Genomic DNA, 21,319 nt, shown 5'->3' with positions numbered 1-21,319 from the left:
GGCGAGAGCGTGTGCTAACTGCTGATATACAATATTACAATATGTAATATACATATCTATATATATATATATATATATATATATATATATATATATATATATATATATATATATATATATATATCTATATAAACCTAACATATATATATATATATATATATATATGTATATTTATGTAAACGTATATACAGCATCAAGCATTTCCAATAATACCAACACCAATAAATACTCCTAAAATTAAACGTAAAGTAACATAAATGTTATTGAAATAATTACACATGAACATGCATTATACACTGTTATTATCATTTAAAATAACACCATTACTAATTCGATACATTTACTAATGATACTACTTTGTATGTGTACGTATATACACGTATAGATATATACATACATGCTAAGAAATATCATTTCAAATTTTTAATAATTTTTTAAATTATTTTTGTTATTATTATTATTATTATTATTATTGTTGTTATTATTATTATTAATATTATTATTATTATCACTACCTTTAATTGATTATATATATAGTTATATAATAAATTAAGGTCAGTCATATAATAATCATGTATTATTATAGTCTATTTGTTGATGTTTCAGATATTTTATTAAATGTTGATATAATGTACGACGACGATGATGATGATGATGATAATGATGACGATGATGATGACATTCCTTGTTTGTGAAAAAATGTATGAACGGAGGGGGGGGGGGGGGGGGGTGACGGACTGAAACTGAAAGAAATTTACAAAACAGAGAAACAGAAAAAAAAACAAACAAAAAAAAACCACACGTCTCCCGTTAAATGAAGATGAGAGAGAAATTTTTTTTCGACGATGAGAAACAAAAAAAAAAAAAACTGACAACAACAACAGAAGGAAATGATTCAGTACCGAACAAAAGTACACCAACTCCGTATACATAGTCTTGTTATAACAGTAACAATAACCGTTTCAACTTCTCTCATCTACTGTAAATAAATTTAATTTATATCCGTACTGTATGCGTACAACCAGTGAAAAACAACAAAAACCAGGGAAAAAAAAACAAAAAAACAAAATACAAAAATGTGTCGCCGTTTCCGAAATCGCAATTATTGTGTTACTTCGAGAAGCAGTTTTATTCTCCACCCGAAACGCCTTCGCACAATCGAATCGGCAATTTCTGTTGAGGGCGACAGAATATTTTGAAATGGTTTTTGGAAACAAAAAAAAAAAAAAAAAAGTCAACAACAAAAAACTCGTCTATACGCTTGTCAACAACAGTCCATACATCACGATATCGGTAGAGGAGGTTCCTTTTTTTCAACTTTTCTTCTTTCTATTTTTGTTTCTTTTTTGTTTCCTTCTTCTTCTTTTTTTCTTGATCTTTCGATTTTGTCCGTTTTTTTTTCCCTACGAGGATGAAAAAAGGTGACTGAACATCTTATAATGCATGGCTAGGGTGCGTTTTGTATAAGAATTTGTAACTGTTGTATCCATAAAATAGCATTGGATCTAAAAATTTTTACTGTAATGTTAGATAAAATAAAAGAAAATAATTAAAAATTAAAAAAAAAAAATTTTGTAGTAGCCGCATAAGAGACGTTCGTATAATAATAATACTAACGAAAATCCGATGTTTACGATTACATAACTGTTTCCATTCGCTATATTATTATTACATAAAAATGCAAAACTGCGCGGGACATTGCGATTTAATATATCATCAGGTCATTGTCACGCAGGATATAGAAGAAAACAAAAAAATAAAAAAATAAATAAATAAATAGACAAACAGGGAAAAAAATAAGGAAACAAGTTTAATAAATCGATTCTTGGCCATTTAAGACGGTTGAACTTTGATTATTATTATTATTGATATTTTTACCGTTATTGTTATGCAAAATCTGATTTTTTATTACGTTCAACGTATATCGTAATATTTATGATTTTGAATCATTTTTTCCCAATTTTATAAACCTAAGATTTGTTGTAAATAAAATTGTTATTGCAATAAAGAAAAAAATGGTAATAATAACGCTTAAATGGTACAAGATGGAATGGTGAGAAAATAATGAACAGCAGCAAGTTTTTACGGGCACGGCGATTATAAGTATATTATATAATAATATATTATACAAAGAGAGAAGATAAAAATAAAAAAAAAATTTGACGAGTTTGAAAATTTTACGTAGCAGCAATATTGTCAGTATTTTTTAAGTACTATGATTATATTATATCACGAGATGAAAATATGTTACGTTAAAAACGCGTCGAAGGGATTCGAGAGTCTATCGCAGGTGAACAACCAATTAAAATGACTGTATATATGCATATAATGAATATTTACAGTGCACGTGAAATATTAATAATATACTGTATAAATTACGCCGAATAAAAAAATTTTTCACGACGGTCAAAATCCACGGTAGAAGGATGAATTGATTCCATATCGAACATATCAGATTCTTCATCATGTTTAAGACAATACGATGTCCTACATACGCATATATCATATATTCATATACATGTCATATACATGATGGTTCAGTACCCGCGGACCACCAAGCACTGACGGATTCCTCGCAAAAAAATAAGACTAAAATTACTCTTGACAATTTTTTTTGAAGGCTACAGTTTTTGAGTTACAGCCGTTTGAAGTCCACCAATCACGGCGCAGATGTGACCGAACGCGCGAGCCACGCGCGAGGCTAGTAGCTGAGCTCGATGCAGTGTCCGCTAGCCTCGCGCAGGGCTCGATTGGTGGACTTTCAAACGGCTCTAACTTGAAAACCGTTGCTTTAAAAAAAAATTGTCAAGAGTAATTTTAGTCTTGTTTCTTTGCAATGAATCCGTTAGTGCCGAGTGGTCCGCGGGTACTGGATCACGCTGTATATGTATATATGGTATATGTATGCGTTGTGTGAATGGAAAAAGGAGAAAAGTAATTCCAGCAATATACGCCTGTATTATGTTATCATTACGACTTATGGCTTTTTTCAAAGAGGAAAACAAATTTAAGATGGCAAAAGCATTAGTTAATCGATTAATTACTATATAACATATGTATATCAATTGCCCAAAGATTGCATGGAATATTATAAGCTTCCGAGATTAAACGAATGAAACTTGCATAATAATATGAGAAATAAGGAAAATCGTATAAAATATATTATCCTACATTATAACATGTACCTTATGAAATAAATTGGCGAAGTGTAGGTACGTAATGGCTAAAAGGAGCGCAATTTCATAACGAAGGCGGAAAAAACAATGTATAATAATAATAATGTATTGTACGAAAAAAAGAAGAATATTACCGTATAATATTATTACGAACGTGGTGGTCGTCGACATTTAAGCGTCACAATTTCAAATTTGTTCTTATCTGCAATTGTAAGGCGGGGAAACGATAAAAAAGAAGAAAAAAAAAATCCAAAAAAAAAATAAACAAAATTGCTGACACGGTAATTAATAATTTGTAACGTTTTATAAATAAATTGGCATATCAATTTTAAATCAAGACTTCACTTGACGAAAAAGAGAGAAAAAAAAACATTAAAAGAGAAAAAAAAAAAAAAAAAATTTAAAAGAGAAGAAGAAACGAAAATTGAAATGAAAAATAAAAAGTGCGAACGCAAAATAAGAAAAAAAAGTTTTCATTCTCATCAATTATGCTCTGCTGGTTTGGAGCTGTAGTCATATCGTTAGTGTTTAAGTCTGTATTATGTGACGATGTTAATTATTGTAATATATGAAATTAATAAGTAGGAGCATATCAAACTGTTTGTCTGGTATTACTGGGCATGCTTCAATAGATTTTTTTATAACAAAAAAACGAACGAAAAAAGAAAAACACGACGAAAGAAAAAAAAAATATATATATATAATAACAATTTGTTTCACACTCTTTCTTAAATTTCAGACTCAATTGTTCGAAGCGAACCTAAATATTTGTCAGAGCAATTGCACCTTCGGAGAAAAAAAAAATAAATAAGTAAACGAAAAAAAAAAAAAAAAAATACAAAAAATGAAACGAGAAAATAAAAATTGAGAAAAAAAAGGAGAAAAAATTCGAACGGAAAAATGGGAGTAAAAAAATGTATAAAAAAGAAAAAGAAAAGAAAAGAAAATTATCCTCGTTTTTCACCTCTGCGGAGTGTTTTGGGCCCTTCCGTCCAATACGCCATGTACCTCTGTCATAATTTATTTAATTTTTGCAAATTAATTAAAATAAAAATTGTTAATCCTAAAATTATAAGTGTGAATGTACATTATACTATATACATCATTCCTTTGTTAACTGTAAGACCTGTAAGCTGGGCAATTCTCTGTGACGAGTATTGAGGCAACAACTCCTGATTAATACGAACGTATCTTCTGAATTAAAAACGAGATGAATAAGAAAGTATAAGGCATACATATATATACTATATATATAATGCGAGACGCGACAAAGATTTACTTTGTCAAATTTATTTTACTGCGGATGATATGATATGATATATATATATATCCGGAGGAATATATCGTGCATATATATATATATATATATACACGCAATTAACGAATATTATGAAAATTAATTTTATTGTTACTGTAAAATTATCACGCAATATATAAAAGATAAAAAAAAGCAGCTTTGCAATTTCATCAACTATACTGTATATATACACATCATATATTAAGGAGTGATCGGGATATTTAACTGCAGATATTGCATTTCCACTTGGGATTTGACACTTTTTATATTGTTATGATTGTATAATATTGCCTGCATTTCGCGATCGTATCTTCTTTAATGTTTATAAATGAATTTTTCGTTGAAATTCGAACGGAATACAACCTTGCAAAAAGTCAGTTTCACCATCTACAAAAGCACCCTTAAGAATGATTTATTTATTTTGAGCATTGGGAAATTTCAATTGCTCTTATCTCGTAAAGAATTTTGCAAAATTTTTTACAATTCTTTGTGAATTTTTTGTCAAGTTTTTACTCACGTTTCTTTTTCAAACTTGCATATGTACCTCAGAAACAGGTTAAAAGGAATCAATTCCTGTAAGACCGGGAAGAGAACTAATGGTTTTAAAATATCGAATAACAGCCATTCGACTCAAAGGACTAATTCAAGTCTTTATTGTGTCAAATGATACAAAATACACAGGACAGATTAACAATTTCATCAGAGTTTTCCAACAGGTGTCTATCGTTACAGGTAAGTGGTTATGCATAAAGATTTCACAATTGTGTACAATCTTAGTCTTCCAGCACGGAGGGAAACGAATTTTTGAACCAAGAAAATAGATTCCTTTAGAGTCCATTCACTTTATTCTAATATCCCTTATTTCTTCCAAAGACGATGAATTCAATTCAATAATTTCGATTCAGTTAGTTTGTCAAAATGATTTAGTCAAGCCAATTCCTTGATTCAGCAAAAGCCTTTCTTGTAGCGATTGAGTGATGCATTGATTCGAGGGAACCTTTTCACGTGTTTCCGAAATTGAGTCAACTAAATGTCATTTCATTTCAAGTTTATCGATTGTTCCTCCAAGTCGCATGTTTGTGGACAGAAACAATTAGGTACCTCAAATAAAATAAGTGCATGAATCTAGCCAACAAAAAATTTACATCGATCGATTGCCATACTTTGTTGATCTAACCGGAGCTTGTTTGGCGTTACTGGATGAATCAGTTGAACTAATTTGTTCACGAGGTAAAAGAAACATCACATGCTTTGAAACAGGTAGAGACTATATTCATCGTAAACTTCGGTATGCTAGTACTACAAACGGCCGATAGGTGGCGAACTTTCTCGCTACGGAAGTAACTTCAGAGATACATATAAGACCGGGTAGTCGGCTAATGAGTTAGATACGGATAACGTGTATAAAGTTGTCTACAGACTTATTACTATCGCAGAAATCGTGATTCCAAGTTCAAGTCATCGAAAATGGTGTTGACGAGAAATAAACAAAACTATTGACGCGATTTTTAGTTGCGTCAATCGCACATTTTCTTGATACGAAATTCACATAATTGTACCAAACTCGCGCCGTGTTATTGTTAATGAATTGATAGTCAGAAGCATCATTCAAACAATTCAAAGGCTTGCTTCAATCATACATTAAGTTGTCATAAGTATTTCGTTGGACAAAAGTATTTTCTTCAATTGAGTAAGTATCGTGTTCGCCGCGTTTGACTGTTGCATTTAGTTGAATCAAACGAGTGTCACTAGATTCAAATAATCCTTTCCCTCTGCCTAAATATAATTCAATGTAATTATAACTAATAGATTGAAGAAAAGAAAAAGTTGAACAATTTAGTTCAAAAAATACAACAATACTCACATTGTTTATTCTCAGTTCACAAATTCTCGACTTACAATATTTTTTTACCATTATTTATAGATCTTAACAAAACAGTCATGTTCTATATGTATATGTACAATCATTTTCGGGCAACGGTTGATAGTTGTTCTCGTATTCTGGTAAGACCGTCCAAAAGAGTGTTCAAAGTTGCCGGAGGAAGGTCCAGAACGAATTTCTTTGTCTTCATTTCACTTTCTTCGTTAGATTTTGGTTCCTCGACCTGAAATAAAGTGAATAAATTTAGGTACCTAATTTTCTTCGGACCTTAACTATGTGTAGTAAGATATTCATAACTTTTCGAATTGTTAACAATGTGCTGTCTATTCAAGTGAAAACGCATTATTTTACATTTTCAGACTTTTTTTCATTCAATTATGGAAAAAGATTTACGACAAAGTCGATCCGTGGTTTTCAATTCAACAATTTCGACCTGAAATTCGGAAGCATGGATCGAAAAAGTCCAAAAAATAAGATATATGGGGTACAGCTATAGTTTTTTTTTATTTTTTTATTTGTATGTGCCGATTTGTCTCACTTGATCAAAATTTGTATTTATACCTACAACTGTATTCGGAAATTTACTTTTCGTAATTTATATCAGCAATTAGTCTTTTGAAAATCTCTGTCTAGTTTGTATAAAATTTTTTCAAATTTCACATAATCAAAATCGAGTCGTTCACATGAATTTGATTGTGAGATAAAATTGACTGGAATTTCTTGTAAAGTTTCTACGTACTAGCATTAATAAGAAAATATTTAGCCCTTGACTAATTGTAAGTTTGAAAATACAGTTGAACTGTAGCAAACAAAAGATCGCGATTATTCATTCATCTTTTGTTTTAGACGTCAAGTTTCAGTCAGATGGTAAACAGACTCGCAATAAATAAAGCATCACACTGTCGTCTGTCGGTAACTCGTGGACTTGATTCTCCTCTTTACCATACGAAAGTAATCAACGACTCGCGTCAATTGTTCGGCAGCAAAAAAAAAAAAAAAAAAAAAAAAACGTGTAAGAGAAATTACGGAAGCAAAAAATTATCATCAATCCAAACTGCAGAGAAAGAAATCTGTGGTTGTATTTCAGAGTCCGGCGGCGTGAAAATGTTAGGCTCGATTCGAGTAGCTGTGACTGATCGTTGCACTTTACTCACAGTCAGTTGCAGCAAGCAAGTTGCTGACTTTTCATTCGTTGATGTGGAATTCAGACTCTCATCGATCACGCAGGTTGATTCAACGAGTCGCGACGGTGTTAAACAGCTCATCACACAGAGTTGTTGGCTCACTTCTAACAGCAGTAACGACGAGAAGAAGATAACCTCAAACCGATGCCGTCGAGGGAGCTTCTCCACTTTTCCTTATCCGTTGCTCGTTTTAATACTCATCGCGCCATCTGGGCGAATTTCTCTTGACACTCAGTTGTCTCTTGTTTCACGGTTGGTATGCTCCATAATTTATTGGGAATTGTTGCTCGAGGGAAAAGTGCTAAATCGTGGTTATTAGTTTATTATTTTTCCTTTCGCACTCGACAATCTTTTTCTTGTGTACTACTACAAACATTAAGGGTTCTACCCAACTGATGAGGAGGAAAGGAGTTTTTTCAAAAAATTTTTTTATTAGTTTTAACACATCAATATTGATGGAGGCTTTGTTAGGCTTAATAAATACACTCTCGAATTATATAAGAAAAGTTTTGCGTATTGATTTTAATCACTTTTTATACACGAAAATCGTAATTAAAAATCAGTCTGAAAAAAGGTAGGTCTGCGGTGTTGATCATTTCTCGGAGATGGTTAACCTGAAACAAAAAAATCGAACGGTTTGAGATTCAGAATGTTAATGGCGTTGGAATGAATCATACGATTTTTGATATTTGCAAAGTTAACAAAATCGCGGCCATTTTTCGAAATAGTTTTAAAGACCGCTTTTTTACCGTTTTTTGCAAATAAAAATATGGTTAAAATTGCCAAAACAATAATTACAAGGAGTCTAAGAAAAAACCATCAAAATATTGTATGATATTTGAAAATTGTTAAGTTGAATAAATCGCTGCGGAATTAGCGGTTTGCATGACTCTGATAAAACCTGATTCGGGACGAATTTTTCTCCTTCCAAAATTTTCGATAACGTTTTTAAAGAAATTGCAGGCAAATTCCAGCATATCAAAATATTAGTAATAGATAAATTGATGACGAATATAGGTTAAAAAATTTTTTGGCGTGATTCATAATAGAATGTATAATCAATTTAGAAGTTGGAATCGAATAGATCATTGATCCGTAGATGGTACTTCAACGTACATGTAAATCTGACCGAGTGCAGATTACGAATCCTCTTGCCATCGCAACAAAATAGCGAAAAAAAAGTCTTCGTGAGATACGTGAACTCCTAATACGGCTCGCAAAACTAAAATAAACAATATTGATGATATAAGTATGGTAATGATCCTAACTATGAAGACAGAAGTCATGCTCGCATGTGAAAAGTCGGTACAAAGTACCTTGAACCTGGCGTGAGCATTCGGCAGTAAATTGCAAGCATCACGATTCTCGGTAGAAATATTAAACAGTTTTACAGAGTTGTGGATACACGTAAAGCCGAAGCCACTTATATTGGCACTCAATTATACGCTTTTTGGTCGTTTGTTGTTAAGCAAATCGTGATATCTATCTATGACGGGTATTCCCCGGAATATATTTAACGGTGTAAAAAATTCCGTGGAACTATTTATTTTGTAATAACCATATACCGACGAGCTGGTTGATTCAATATCATTTATACTCACGCGTACATTATGGTTCTCGTTAAACCTGTAATTTTGAATTCGAAGAACATTCCTCGTCGCATAAACATAATTATTTTATTATTTTCTGTAGTGTGTGAACGAAAAAGAAATAAAAAAAAATACGAATACGGTTAGCTCTGAATCAACTTTGACTTTAAGTGTTTGTGTATTTCTCAAATACTGGAGGTGAGTCACACCTTTCGAAAGTGCTGTTAGACAACACCTTACAGGAAATAAAGTTTCTAGAATGCAATTGCAAAAACTGTGTGGTAAGCATTTGTTGAAGTATAATTTTGTATTCGAAACCACAAATTGTTTTAATAAGTTTGTGACGGCGAGTAAAGTTGTTTACACCAAACCGCCGTTTGAACACTTTTTAAAACTTAATCTTTGGAGGTTCAGAAAATTCAAACCGCAACGAGTCACAACCAAATTAAATTCAACAAATTATGAACGAAAATGGTTTCTTAAAATTTCGAAGTTTTTTTCACGGAGAGTGAAAAATCGCGGGAAATGTGCCGATAAAGCAGGAATTCAAGTCACTCGACGACTGCAGATACTGGGTTGGTCTTTTCGGCTTCTGGTACCCTTAAATTTACCGATCATGCATAATATCGAAGTTCTGCAATTCATGGTTAAGAATATTTTCCGGTGCTTTGTGGGATAATGTGAATTGAAATTATTCTTACAGTTTAAACAATCTTCGTAATTCTAACCAAGCGGCTGGAGACCAACAGTCTGATATGATTAATAAAAAGATGTTGTTAACAACGGTAGGTAAAGAAAAAAAAAACTCTGGGTAAGCTGGATCAGCTTGTTGCTGATCGATTCAGGGTAAACACTTGAAAGCAAGTAGTGGCAGGACCAAATTAATAATAATTATTAGAAACGGTTAAAATCTGATGAGTTTTTTAAACAAAATTTTCGTAAAAACTCAGCGGAATACCGAGAATTGATATTATTCAAAAAACTGACTAAAATATCGAAGCAAAACTTGCTGAGGAGTAAGAAATTTTCTGATCGTTTCGCGGTAAATCAATATTCTTTCAATATTTCTCAGGTTAATTTTTTTCCTGAAATTCTTTTTCAGCTAGAAAATTTGGCAAAATGTAATAGTTCTGAGAATATCAAAGAAACTAGTATAGAATTAATAATTATCGAGTTGATCAGAGTGGTTGGGTGTGATTTTAAGAGGAAAAGTTTTACCAAGATTGTCATGAATATTCCGAAAAAAAATCAAACTGCGGAATGAAAATAAATAAAGAAAATAAATCGCCTTTACGAGTATAATAAAGTTACGATCGTCTTGATCTGTGAAAAAAAATGAAAGTAATTTACGGATCGTCGTTCTGAAGAGCAAACAACGATTATCACGTTCTGTTTTGAATCGATGGGATTTTCCAATACTCAATCCAATGTTATAAATTCCCTTTATTCGTTTCAACGATAAATATCCATTCATTAAAACTTGTATTAAAATAAATATCCCATAAAATCTCAGCGTCATCGAAGAGTAAAGTGTTTGGAGATATTTTTCCACCTCTGATGTCATTGAAGCGGTGACTTTAAAATGTATAATCTTCCCACATCCAACAAAAATTTAATCAGAACTGTACTGCACAATATTATAGTCGTAAATGAAAAAAACAATCAAAACTGCGATACATAATAAATTATTTGATCTGACGTAGTCGACATAAATTTAATAGAGATGGGCAAAAACAGTTGTTAATTCCCGATGACGTAATCCTGGGTTCACTGATTGAGATACACATTAATGCTGAATCACGATCGCGGTGAATTTTTTGCTGCAGCTGTTGCCACGACGTGTGTACGATTATTCGGAGTCATTTTTTAGGTCGTCTATGTTTTTTTATACCCAATCCTGCTATGATCAATCCGTTCAAGAATTTCGTATCCACTGAGCTACCGACGAATAATATTAACACGATTATTATTATTATTATTATTATTATTATTACACTTGTTCGCGAAAAATGAAATCTGATTTGGAAAAAGTGAAATCAATTTTCTTAGCTCTTGATCGGTATTGTTTATTATTATTATTATTATTATTATTATTATTATTATTATTATTATTATTCAACAAAACGGTGAAAGATTAACGACCGTTTGCAAACTCCCAAAATTTTTTGTGGGTAATACATGGATAATTTTTTCTTTTTAGCAGAAGTATCGGTGTTTGGCTGGCGATTGCGTCATGTCTTCAATCACTTCACATATCTTCGAGAAATTATGAATCTACGACAAATTATACGCTCGTCTCTCCTACGGTGAATTCCCCCTCCTGTCCCCTCCTTCAGGGATCGGACCACGTCTCTTCGTTCGCACTAATCACAAATAATTAATGTGCCTCTCTTGATTTATTCATAAGCTTCGCTCGGCTTCAACGCCCTATCCTTACTTGAGAAAATCGATTCTGTGAACACGGCTTTCGACGCAGATTTACGATCCGTAATAAGACCCTTTCTGTCCGAGAACAGAAAAAGCCAAGCATGTACTTTCGAGTATATTGTCTACGTCAAGTTCGAAATTTTTTTCTTAGTCTACACTTGACGGTTTTTTATACCTTCTTCGAATTCATTCCGCTTCGGGATTCGAATTATTATTATTTTTTTTGGTCTCTAAATTATCGTTCAGGAGGCAGTTGTGTGTGTGTAAAATAATTTTAAAGACAATTTATGATATTTAATTATTTATAATGAACAATTGAAAATGGTGAATAAAAAGAAATTTTTATCGAATTATTACTCGAAAGTTCGAAACAACGATTTTGAAAATGATTGGAAATAAGTTTAATCTTTTTAGTTTCTCTTTCTGCAAATTGATCACAATGTGTTTATTACACCCATACATTTGTTCGTTGTAATCAGTGATAAGAGATTCAAGAAAATTTTGAACAATTCAGTTTTTCAAGTATTTCATTTGACTCCATCGCGATATTGTGAATAATAATTCTTAAAAATAAAATTTCAAAATTTCAAGTCTACAAGTGAGATAAAGCTTTGAAACGCTTTTGCGTCGATATATATATATATATATATTGAGAAATTTTCCAATTCTCCGGAGAGAAGGTGAAATGAAACAGAGACCAGCTAAATATTGCAGAGTATGAAAATCTTCTCTTATGAATAAAACCAGGTGACGTCTATCCGCGCGATGTTTCATTCCGTGCAAAGTGGTTAAAAAAAGCAAAAGAGGAAGAAAAAAAAAATTGAAAAAATTAAGCAAAAAACATCCAATACGCGAACTCTTTGATATACACAAGCAAAGACGTCAGGCACACGCGATTTTATTAGTGATACGACCGGTGAATCTAATCGGTTATGCAAAACTGTCTTCGTACTTACGCGCGGCTAAACAAATGACCGTTAAAAAAGCGTGTCTTGATATTTAAAATAGAGTTCGCGCAGTCCAAGAGCTATAAAAGCAGCCGGAGAGATGGAATCGGCATCAGTTCCGATCCTGAAGTTACAAGCATCACTCAATAAACAAACATGAAGGTACTGTGACCGTAACGTGACTTAGTCTTTAGATTCGTGATCAGAGATTTAAAGAACCTTAGAGTACCAATTTTAAACGTTGAAATTCAGCAAATCTGCCTTCAGATTCATGATTAACGACGACTCAAAAAACCTCAGAGTATTTTTCGTGATATGATCAATTTCATTTAACGTTTCCAAAATTTGTTGTTTGAATAATTGGAGAAGTACTAAAACCGATCGAAGCTAAAATCCAATCAGTTCCAAGTCTGGTAAACCCAAAAGTGATTACAAAGACTTTCTTCTTCCTCTGAAAACAGAGAAAATAAGAAGCCTAACCAATCGTCCTAGGAATGTAAAATTTTATCAATTGTAACGCGTCTCTTTGTCTTGGTTTGGCTGAATTTAGTCATCTCTAAAAATGTTCCAGGTCGCTGTGATTGTCCTCGTCCTTGTGGCCTGCGTTTGCGCCAAACCTTACACCACCAAGTACGACAATGTCGACTTGGATCAGATCCTCAGGAGCGATCGTCTTCTCAAAAACTACGTGAACTGTCTTCTTGAAATTGGTAACTGCACCCCCGATGGCAAGGAACTCAAGAGTAAGTATCTCTTCGACTCGTAGATACATTTTTTTCGTCAAGATACTTTAGAATTTTGAAAGAACCAAAGCAAACAGATCTTTCGTACCGTTTAATCGTATTGGAATGTCTTGGTTAGAAAATGGTAATCAGTTTGCTAAATTTGACCATAAAAAATTTAATATGGGGTGTTTCTATAGAACATCTCAAGTCACCTGCAGCCACATAATAGTGGTTACTGATCCATCATCTCGCATGCCTTGCACAAGCCAATGACCTCTGGGGACATACTCTATGGGGTATGGCAGGTGTAGGTAGTAAAAAACTGACACTGAAACCAAACTAATACCATTTACTATCCATTTGATCATGGTAACTCTTGTTATATTTTCTTATAAGTAATCACTTTGCGATTAAACAAATAGTTACTCATTGCAAATTCGTTTCTTACATTGCAGCTTCCCTGCCCGACGCTCTTGCCAACGACTGCAAATCTTGCAATATGAAGCAGAGGGACGGTAGCGAGAAAGTGATCCGTCACCTGGTCAACGAGGTACATGATAATTTATGATGTCGTAATAGCTGTATTAAACCGTAGTTTACACAGTTAATCGATGCGGAAGTTTGTTACTATTCCGCACAATTATGTGTGGAAATAAAAAATTCCATTAGTATCGTCGGATAGAATGTCGAAAAATAATTGACACGTATTTTTTCTTTTTTCAATTCAATGTTTATTAACAAAGATATAACAAGTCGAATCCCGCGTGACGTCATAATGTTACTCATTTTTCACACTGTAGTGTATCATTGTGACGTCAAGCGTCAATATCAAACTGATATATCTCTGTTAGAAAACGTTGAATTTAAAAAAGAAAAAATACGTGTCAATTATTTTTTGACATTCTATCTGACGATGCTAATGAAATTTTTTGTTTGCACACCTAATGTCCAAGAATTACGTCATCGAATGTTGAGGGCTTCTCAATCCCTCCTCCTACTTTAAAGACTCCCCCCCCCCCCCCCCCTTATTCCTATTTAGGTGTGGAATACAATTTCCAGGTCCGTCATTATTCGTTTGTATGTTACAGCGGCCAGACATGTGGGCTAAACTCGCCGCCAAGTACGACCCTAATAATCAGTACCAGCGTAAATACAAGAACACTGCTGCCAACGCTGGAATCAAAGTGTAAACAAATACATCAGAGAGAGAGAGAGCGAGAGAGAGAGAGAGAGAGAATTCAACGCGTTGATTAGTTGGGATAGTTAGTGCTTAATTGAATTGTGAAGTTTATAAAATGTTTTGTGAGAATAAAGTATTGTTATAACAAATGCAATAATTAATACAGCTTTGGTTCGTTAAATGCTTTCGAGTCCCCGTTTCCTTGGAATTTGAAAAAAAATTAAGGTTACGAAGTACTTTTGGACAATAATTACGATAATTGTGAATCTAGTATTGAGGAAAAATTCAGGTGACGCTGCGGTCGTAGGATATGTAAACATAACCTACATCGTGCGTGTCAGTGATGTACAGCGTGTTGGTTTTGTTTACAATTTCCACATGCGGTAATGTAGTGTTATTTGTGAATCGTGTAAGATCGGGATTGTAACGATTACGGAGATACCCGATGACGAACGAGGATCGGCAAGACCTCGGAAAATAAGAAGAGCTCATTTGATTACTAGACTTCCGAGAGGTAACACGATCGTGTGTGTCCTACACTTGGCAAAGTTATTCTACATTAAAGAGGCACATTCGAGTAAAATATTTTGAAAAACGATTGTCTTTTTTTATTCGCGTTTCTGAAAGTTGAATGTTTGAATAATATTCTGTGTAAATTGCATGATCAAATCCGAATAATTGTAGAACTTATCGTCGATTCGTCGAACTTTAAACTCGATTATCTCGAAACTACGTTCCTGCGTCCTTACCTAGGATATTTTGAAAACGACACGACCAATTTTTACCATATTTTGACACAATGGTTTGGATTTTTTTTTATATTCAACCATTTTTTTTATGGTCCACAAAAGGTTTTAAATTTAGGACCGAAAACGAACGTTAAAGTTGAAACGTTTACCGCTTTCTTAGTTGACAAAAAAACAAACCCCGGCTGCATATGTTATATTTCAAGATCCCGTTGAAATTTTTTATTTTAGATGAACCGACTGTCCAAAATCGTAGGCACCGTGTCAGTACGGAACATTTTTTATACCGGCTACTGTAACAAAGCCAAGTTTTTGAAAAACTCCATTATCGTGCTTTTTTGTGCAAGTTTGCATCGAGTTACCGGGAAGATTTTGTTGGTTTCGTGATTTCCGACTCGAAAACGTATAAGTTTGTAGAAAAATCAGCTCTCAAGCTGCATATGCAATTCAACACAGAAAGATGTAAATTTTTACACCCTCTAAATCCGAGTGATTCTCGCGGCACATATTACGGCAAATCCTCGGCTCGATGGGTTACTTCATACTTTTCCTCTTCCTCTTCCTCTGTTTGGCAGTCAATAAGGATCCAGGAATTTCCTTGTACCGTAATTCGAGCGGAATCTTCCGTCTTAAACGTTCCTCAAATTTTTTTACCCTAACAATGACGCTCCAGTAAATCTGCTGGAAAAATTATTGTGTATACATGTAAATGAAAAAGAAAACGGGACTGAAAATGATCGTAGTTACACCGATAAAAAAGAACCCTGTAACAGTATCTGGACACGTAACTACGATATTACAAGAAGTTTCCAGTAAACAAAAAAAAAGTTTTCCAAAAATAAAATTCCGTTTTGGTTAAGACGTAAAAAAGCGATGATTTTTTATCAGTTTTTGAGAACTTTTTGTCGCGGAAACTGGAACTGAATCCAAAACTGTCCGATATACCCTACTGGAGATTGCAAAAGAGAAGTAATTCGAGAGGTAATGAGCTTCTCTCAGGTTGCTACGTCACGTGATTCCACCCTCACTTCTCATATATTACGGTCTGAACGGCAGGAAGAAAGACTGATTTTTATAACGTTCATGAGAATCCCGGAGATTCTTGCCGGATGAGGTATAATTGAATCTTGATTTCCGATCCCCTTTTCGTTTCGGATCTGAGCCACGATGCGAACCCGTCGATTACCGCGGAATGAACTTCTGGTCTCGAATATCTATCGTTTAAAGAGTGGGAATAAGTTGAATTGAATATGAGAACAACATCTGTATATTATAAGTGCAATAATTTATTTTTATTTATGAAGGGTTATACGCAGTCAAGAGATCGAAAAAACGATTTTTTAAAGATTTTTTAAAGAGAGATATTTTTATTTGTTAAGATAAACATTTATATACATTACACATATTCGGGTAATATTGAACTTCATTTTAATATTTTTTATTTGTAAAAATAATGATTTCTAAAACTGTTGCAGCTGATCACCGGAAGTACCTTTAAAAAAGGCTTCTTACAGTGAGCAAGATATCTCTGAACTGGATCATCTGAAATGAAAAAAACAAAAACGGTTTAGTGAAAACAAGATAATATCTGGTTATTAATTTTTTCCAAACCGCAGTTTTTCGATAGAAAAAAATTCGATTTCGAATAAAAATTTTCGCCCCAATTTCTTTACAAAATGGCTAAACTGAAAAATATATTGATAAAGCTTGTGTAGAAAGATAAGACTGATTGGTTCAGTTGTATGTTGTTGAGATATTGGCAGTGAAGTGTGGAGGATAAAGCGAGCTCGCAGGCGGGTGACAATTACGATCGGAATTCGGGAAATTTTGATAACAGCTTCATTATGCATGACGAGCGTTCTTGCCGAGGCGAGTGAAGGCAGGAAATAGCGAGAATTGGTTGGCAGCAATTTCGAGCATCCTGAAGACCGTGCTCAGCGGTCATTCGAAGCTGAAATCCTCGATGTCGAATTGGACAAGTGCCAGGTACTAACCGAGGACCAGCCGCCGCTGCCCGATCTCTTCGCTCCATGGATCAGCCGCCGAAGCCACGAAAGCCACGAAGCCCTAGTTGAACCTGTCCTTCTGACTCAGGAAGGACAACTTTTCACTGAGCCTGCCGGAAAATATTCAGGTACTCGAGAAGTGAGTTTAACTGATAGAATAATAGAGGAGATATTCCCTTATTTTTACCACAATCCCGCGGGACTCGGTGTTCCACTTTCTATTATGAATCCGCGGATTTAATAGACCGATCACACTCACACACACACACTGTGTATGATATATATATATATATATATATATATATATTAGAATTATATGTGTAATATTTAACCTTTAGACTGCCGGGATTTGATGGGCTTTAATCTTAAATATAACCTGTAAAAAATTCAGAATTTAAAGTTTTGCGTAAGATCTGGATCTGGGGTTCTTGGGGTTGCTGATAACGAATTGGAATCAGATTTTCGTAATTTAAGATGGCAGATATAATATGGCGGGAAAAAATACAAAAAGTCACTCTACGCATCTATGTTGGATCCACCATAACGAGTTTTGAAATTTTGAGATCAGATTCGTGATCAGTGACCTCGAAATCCCTCGATTACCAAGTTTCATCCAAATCGAATGACTTTTCGGATTTTGGTCCACGATTTTGAATTTCGAGTTCAGATTCGCAATCAGCGATCTCAAAAACTCCTGAGTACGGAATTTTGATAGATTGCTCTACAGCACCGATATTTAGATTTTCCGGCGGCCTGAAGGTTAATGCGCATCCGCCATTATCCGAGAGTGGCAGTTTGTCAGGGTGACCAACCGTCTCTAACCTTAAAATTATTCACAGTCATGAATTGAGCGTAACTACCACCGACGACTGTTAATATTTTTAAATACCTTTTGGTGTTAGATACCTTTTCAAAGAGTAGATTTATCGTAAAATTATAACAGACCTTTTTGGTAGAGCGTTCAATTACCTACAAAAATAGGTTATGATCTTATCATTATACTAATGCCTTAACGAGCTATAAATGCAACTCTAAATATTAATATTCAGAGTTGAAACTTCAACAGTATCTTTTTTTTTTTTGTCAAATGCAACAATATTTAGACTTAAATTTTGATAAAAAAGTAGCCGTTTTTTTCTGTACAGTCTAATATTTCTATTACAGTCTAATTCATCTTCTGCTCTGTATCTTCAAACACTCCCGAGAAAACTTTCTACTTCATCTAACGTTACTTCTAAAATGTTTCGTTGCCTGTATGTTATGCTTTACAAAATAGTTCGATTAAACTTTGTATCTGTTCCAAAAGAGTGTTCGATAGATCGTTCATCGATTTCAAAATTCACTCACGTGGTAACACGAATTTGGTTGTTAAAATTAGACCCATTTTCAAATGTGACGATGATATTAATAATCGCTGCACGAATAATATTATTATAATATCACGTACTGAACAAGTATAATAAGCGTTAAGAGATTGATCTCGAATATTTTGAAATTGAGAGTGGATTGAAATATTCGGAATGCACACGGGAGGACGATTTTGTAAAGGTTTATATCCCGCATTGGAGTATACAAGCACAAATCAACGATGAGTATAGTTTCAATATTTTCTACGTTCCTGCAGGAGCTCCGCCTGATCGTGGCTGGAGTTCCACAGGACGACATAGCCTCGAGCAGTGAACCTTTGAACTCCTAAAAGCTCCTCGTAATAATAAAATCCGGGAATATGAAAAAACATAATATCCCGCGTGGCGTAACTCCGGCGGCACTTTAATATCACCTTGTCGATATTCTTACAAATATTAAAAACGACTTGGAAACATTTCTGTTGTACATGATCTAATGATAAATAAATAATATCCTAGCTTGGCTTGCAACTATACTGAAAATTTTTCCAGGATTATTATTGCGCCTATTCCGGACTCAGATCTTAAATTCAGCTTCAAACTAAGCGGAGTGTTCGATACGAATACTTTGATATCAATGATTTAGTACTTTGCTAGTACTAGTACCAAGCTATGGTGCCAACGTCATTTTTCATATTCGAACCTTCGACGCGAACTAACATAGCGAAAGGTTGATAAGCTGTGAGGTTGGCCAAGGCGATGAAGTGTTTACACGATAACGTCAAGATGCAATCACACTTTTTTCCTGCTAGCGTTCTCCAATAAGCAAGCATTGGATTTCATATCACAGAAAGCTCGCTCGAACAATAGTTCAGTCATTACTTCACATTTGATGTGATATATATTCAATGTACATAGAAAAACCTGGAATTAGAAGACGGTTGTCTTAAAAAAAATTTGTAGTCTTTGGTGCAAGAAACTTTGGTCCAATCGACCTCAAGTTTTTCTGATTTATCGATGTTAATCTTCTGCAGTGATGACGAATTTTGGACGTTATAATAATTTTCTCCTCGATCAGATGAACAGCGATACCAACGTATATACGCGATAAGGATACAGCCTGGCATTAATGCGATATCACCTTTCCCGCCGATCCCCTCTCAGCTTTGGCATAAACTCAACCCCTGATGGTCCTGCCAGAAGTAGATGTAATGCTGATCGCACGGCTCGAGTTAGGAAGCTCAGCAGCACTCAAGCTGATAGCCTTTCGCCCTGCCACAACCTATTAGCTCGTTCTCTCCAATCCACTCTTTTCGGCGTCCGCGTGAATGTCCGCGAGCTAATTATTCTTCAAGCGAACCGGCTCTGTAGGTACAAGTTCAAGGCCTGCAGTGCCATTAATGCCGTCATTGAGAATTTCTGCGTGATGTTGATCCGTAGCTTATCGCACGTTGCTAGAAAAATGTGATTTGAACTTCTAGAAACTGTCATTCCGTGTCAATCTATCGTTATCTGATGCTGAATTTCCGAATTTATTACTAAACTTGTTCCATTTTAGTACACACAAACCATTTTTGCTCAATTTTTAATGCGACTGTTTTTACAGCGCACTACCTTACCGACAGAGAACAGCGAACCCTGGCAGGCTGAGTGACCGCGCTTGCGCAGAGCAATCGAATTCTATTGGTCGGTGAGAGCGAACCATGGCAATATCTTAGGCTGCAAGGCAGGCAGCTAATACACTCGGAACGTGCCAAGCGGTGAGTTGACATTACGTCGTTATGATGACTCGTAATCGTAATCATTTTTCTGGCATAAATATACAACGTCAACGACATTCAGAGTCAAAACTCTGATCACATTTTGCAAAGGTGGATAGTTTAATGGAAACGTCGTTTTCAAAGAAACTCAGCGTAATCAACGATCACTGATGAAAAGGGCTCTTTAGGTCAAACAATATTTTTTTTTTGCTAGTGTATAATAAAGTATAACTTGATTACAACAATTTTTCGTTGTTAGAAAAAATCTGCACTGTCCAGTTGATCCTATCAAATCTTTTGCTATCCCAAGAGAAAAATATTCGCAGCAAAAACATATTTTTTTTCACCCTACTCAAAGGAATATTCTACGAGATTGGCAGTTCGTTTTTCTTAGTAACTTTATCAAGAATCTCTTGTTTCTATCGTTATCTCTTCCAATTAATAGCTGGATAATCTTATATTTTATAGAGACAATTGCGTGGCCATCTGTCCCTCATTTTATCTAAATGAATTTGCACATGAATAATCCCATTATCATGATGATAATAATACTCATTATTCTTTTCAGCACTGTACATAACCTCTACAAGCTGCGCTTGACAGCTCGCGAAGCCTGAGTTGGCAAGCCTGCACGTACGAAGCAACACAAAGACCGCGCATGCGCAGTCCGACGTTCAATCTCCTGAGTTTTACCGTTTCCTCCCGTTGCAAAAGTGACCCTGCAGCTTTCAAGTTCCGCTCACTGCCCTTTCGTGATCTGAACGATGGACGTCGATAGAGCGAAGAGCTTTGATCAGCGAAGCGCGAGTCAGAAAACGAAGCTCGAGCTATTGCAGCTGGTGCAGTTGTAGCTGTTAACCAGAACATTTATCAGCGATCCGGTCGGCAGGAGTCGGTGCGAGGATTGTCAACATTATTGGCTTTCCGTCGTCGACAGAGGATCCTGACCTCTTCCCCTCCTCGTCTCTTTCCTGCATCGTGGTGCGTTGGTCCAACCCCCCAAAGCACGATCGCGATAAGGGTGTTTCTCGGCCGTCTACAGATGGATGGAGGG

At 34.6% G+C, this 21,319-nt stretch overlaps 2 protein-coding genes across 3 annotated transcripts; one reads left to right on the top strand and one right to left on the bottom strand.

Moving 5' to 3' along the window:
* Positions 1 to 6,361: 6,361 nt before the first annotated feature.
* Positions 6,362 to 7,723, bottom strand: LOC124413802 (COMM domain-containing protein 9-like). Its single transcript, XM_046894581.1, has 2 exons — positions 7,510 to 7,723; positions 6,362 to 6,578 (listed from the first exon to the last, which is right to left on the bottom strand). The coding sequence occupies exons 1-2, from the start codon at positions 7,618 to 7,620 to the stop codon at positions 6,438 to 6,440; spliced, it is 252 nt and encodes an 83-aa protein (XP_046750537.1). The 5' UTR covers positions 7,621 to 7,723; the 3' UTR covers positions 6,362 to 6,437.
* A 4,801-nt stretch (positions 7,724 to 12,524) lies between these two features.
* On the top strand, positions 12,525 to 14,561 carry LOC124413801 (allergen Tha p 1-like). 2 transcript variants are annotated; one of them, XM_046894580.1, is made up of 4 exons: positions 12,525 to 12,664; positions 13,074 to 13,245; positions 13,683 to 13,777; positions 14,316 to 14,561. In XM_046894580.1, exons 1-4 carry the CDS (start codon positions 12,659 to 12,661, stop codon positions 14,415 to 14,417), a joined length of 375 nt encoding a protein of 124 aa, XP_046750536.1. In that variant the 5' UTR covers positions 12,525 to 12,658; the 3' UTR covers positions 14,418 to 14,561. The 2 variants fall into 2 exon arrangements, with proteins under 2 accessions (XP_046750536.1, XP_046750534.1); XM_046894578.1 differs by lacking the exon at positions 12,525 to 12,664 and having other exon boundaries at positions 13,065 to 13,245.
* Positions 14,562 to 21,319: the final 6,758 nt, after the last annotated feature.

This window comes from Diprion similis, chromosome 13, assembly GCF_021155765.1.
Source record: "Diprion similis isolate iyDipSimi1 chromosome 13, iyDipSimi1.1, whole genome shotgun sequence".
NCBI lineage: Eukaryota > Metazoa > Arthropoda > Insecta > Hymenoptera > Diprionidae > Diprion > Diprion similis.
This window is presented reverse-complemented; position numbering and strand designations above follow the sequence as displayed.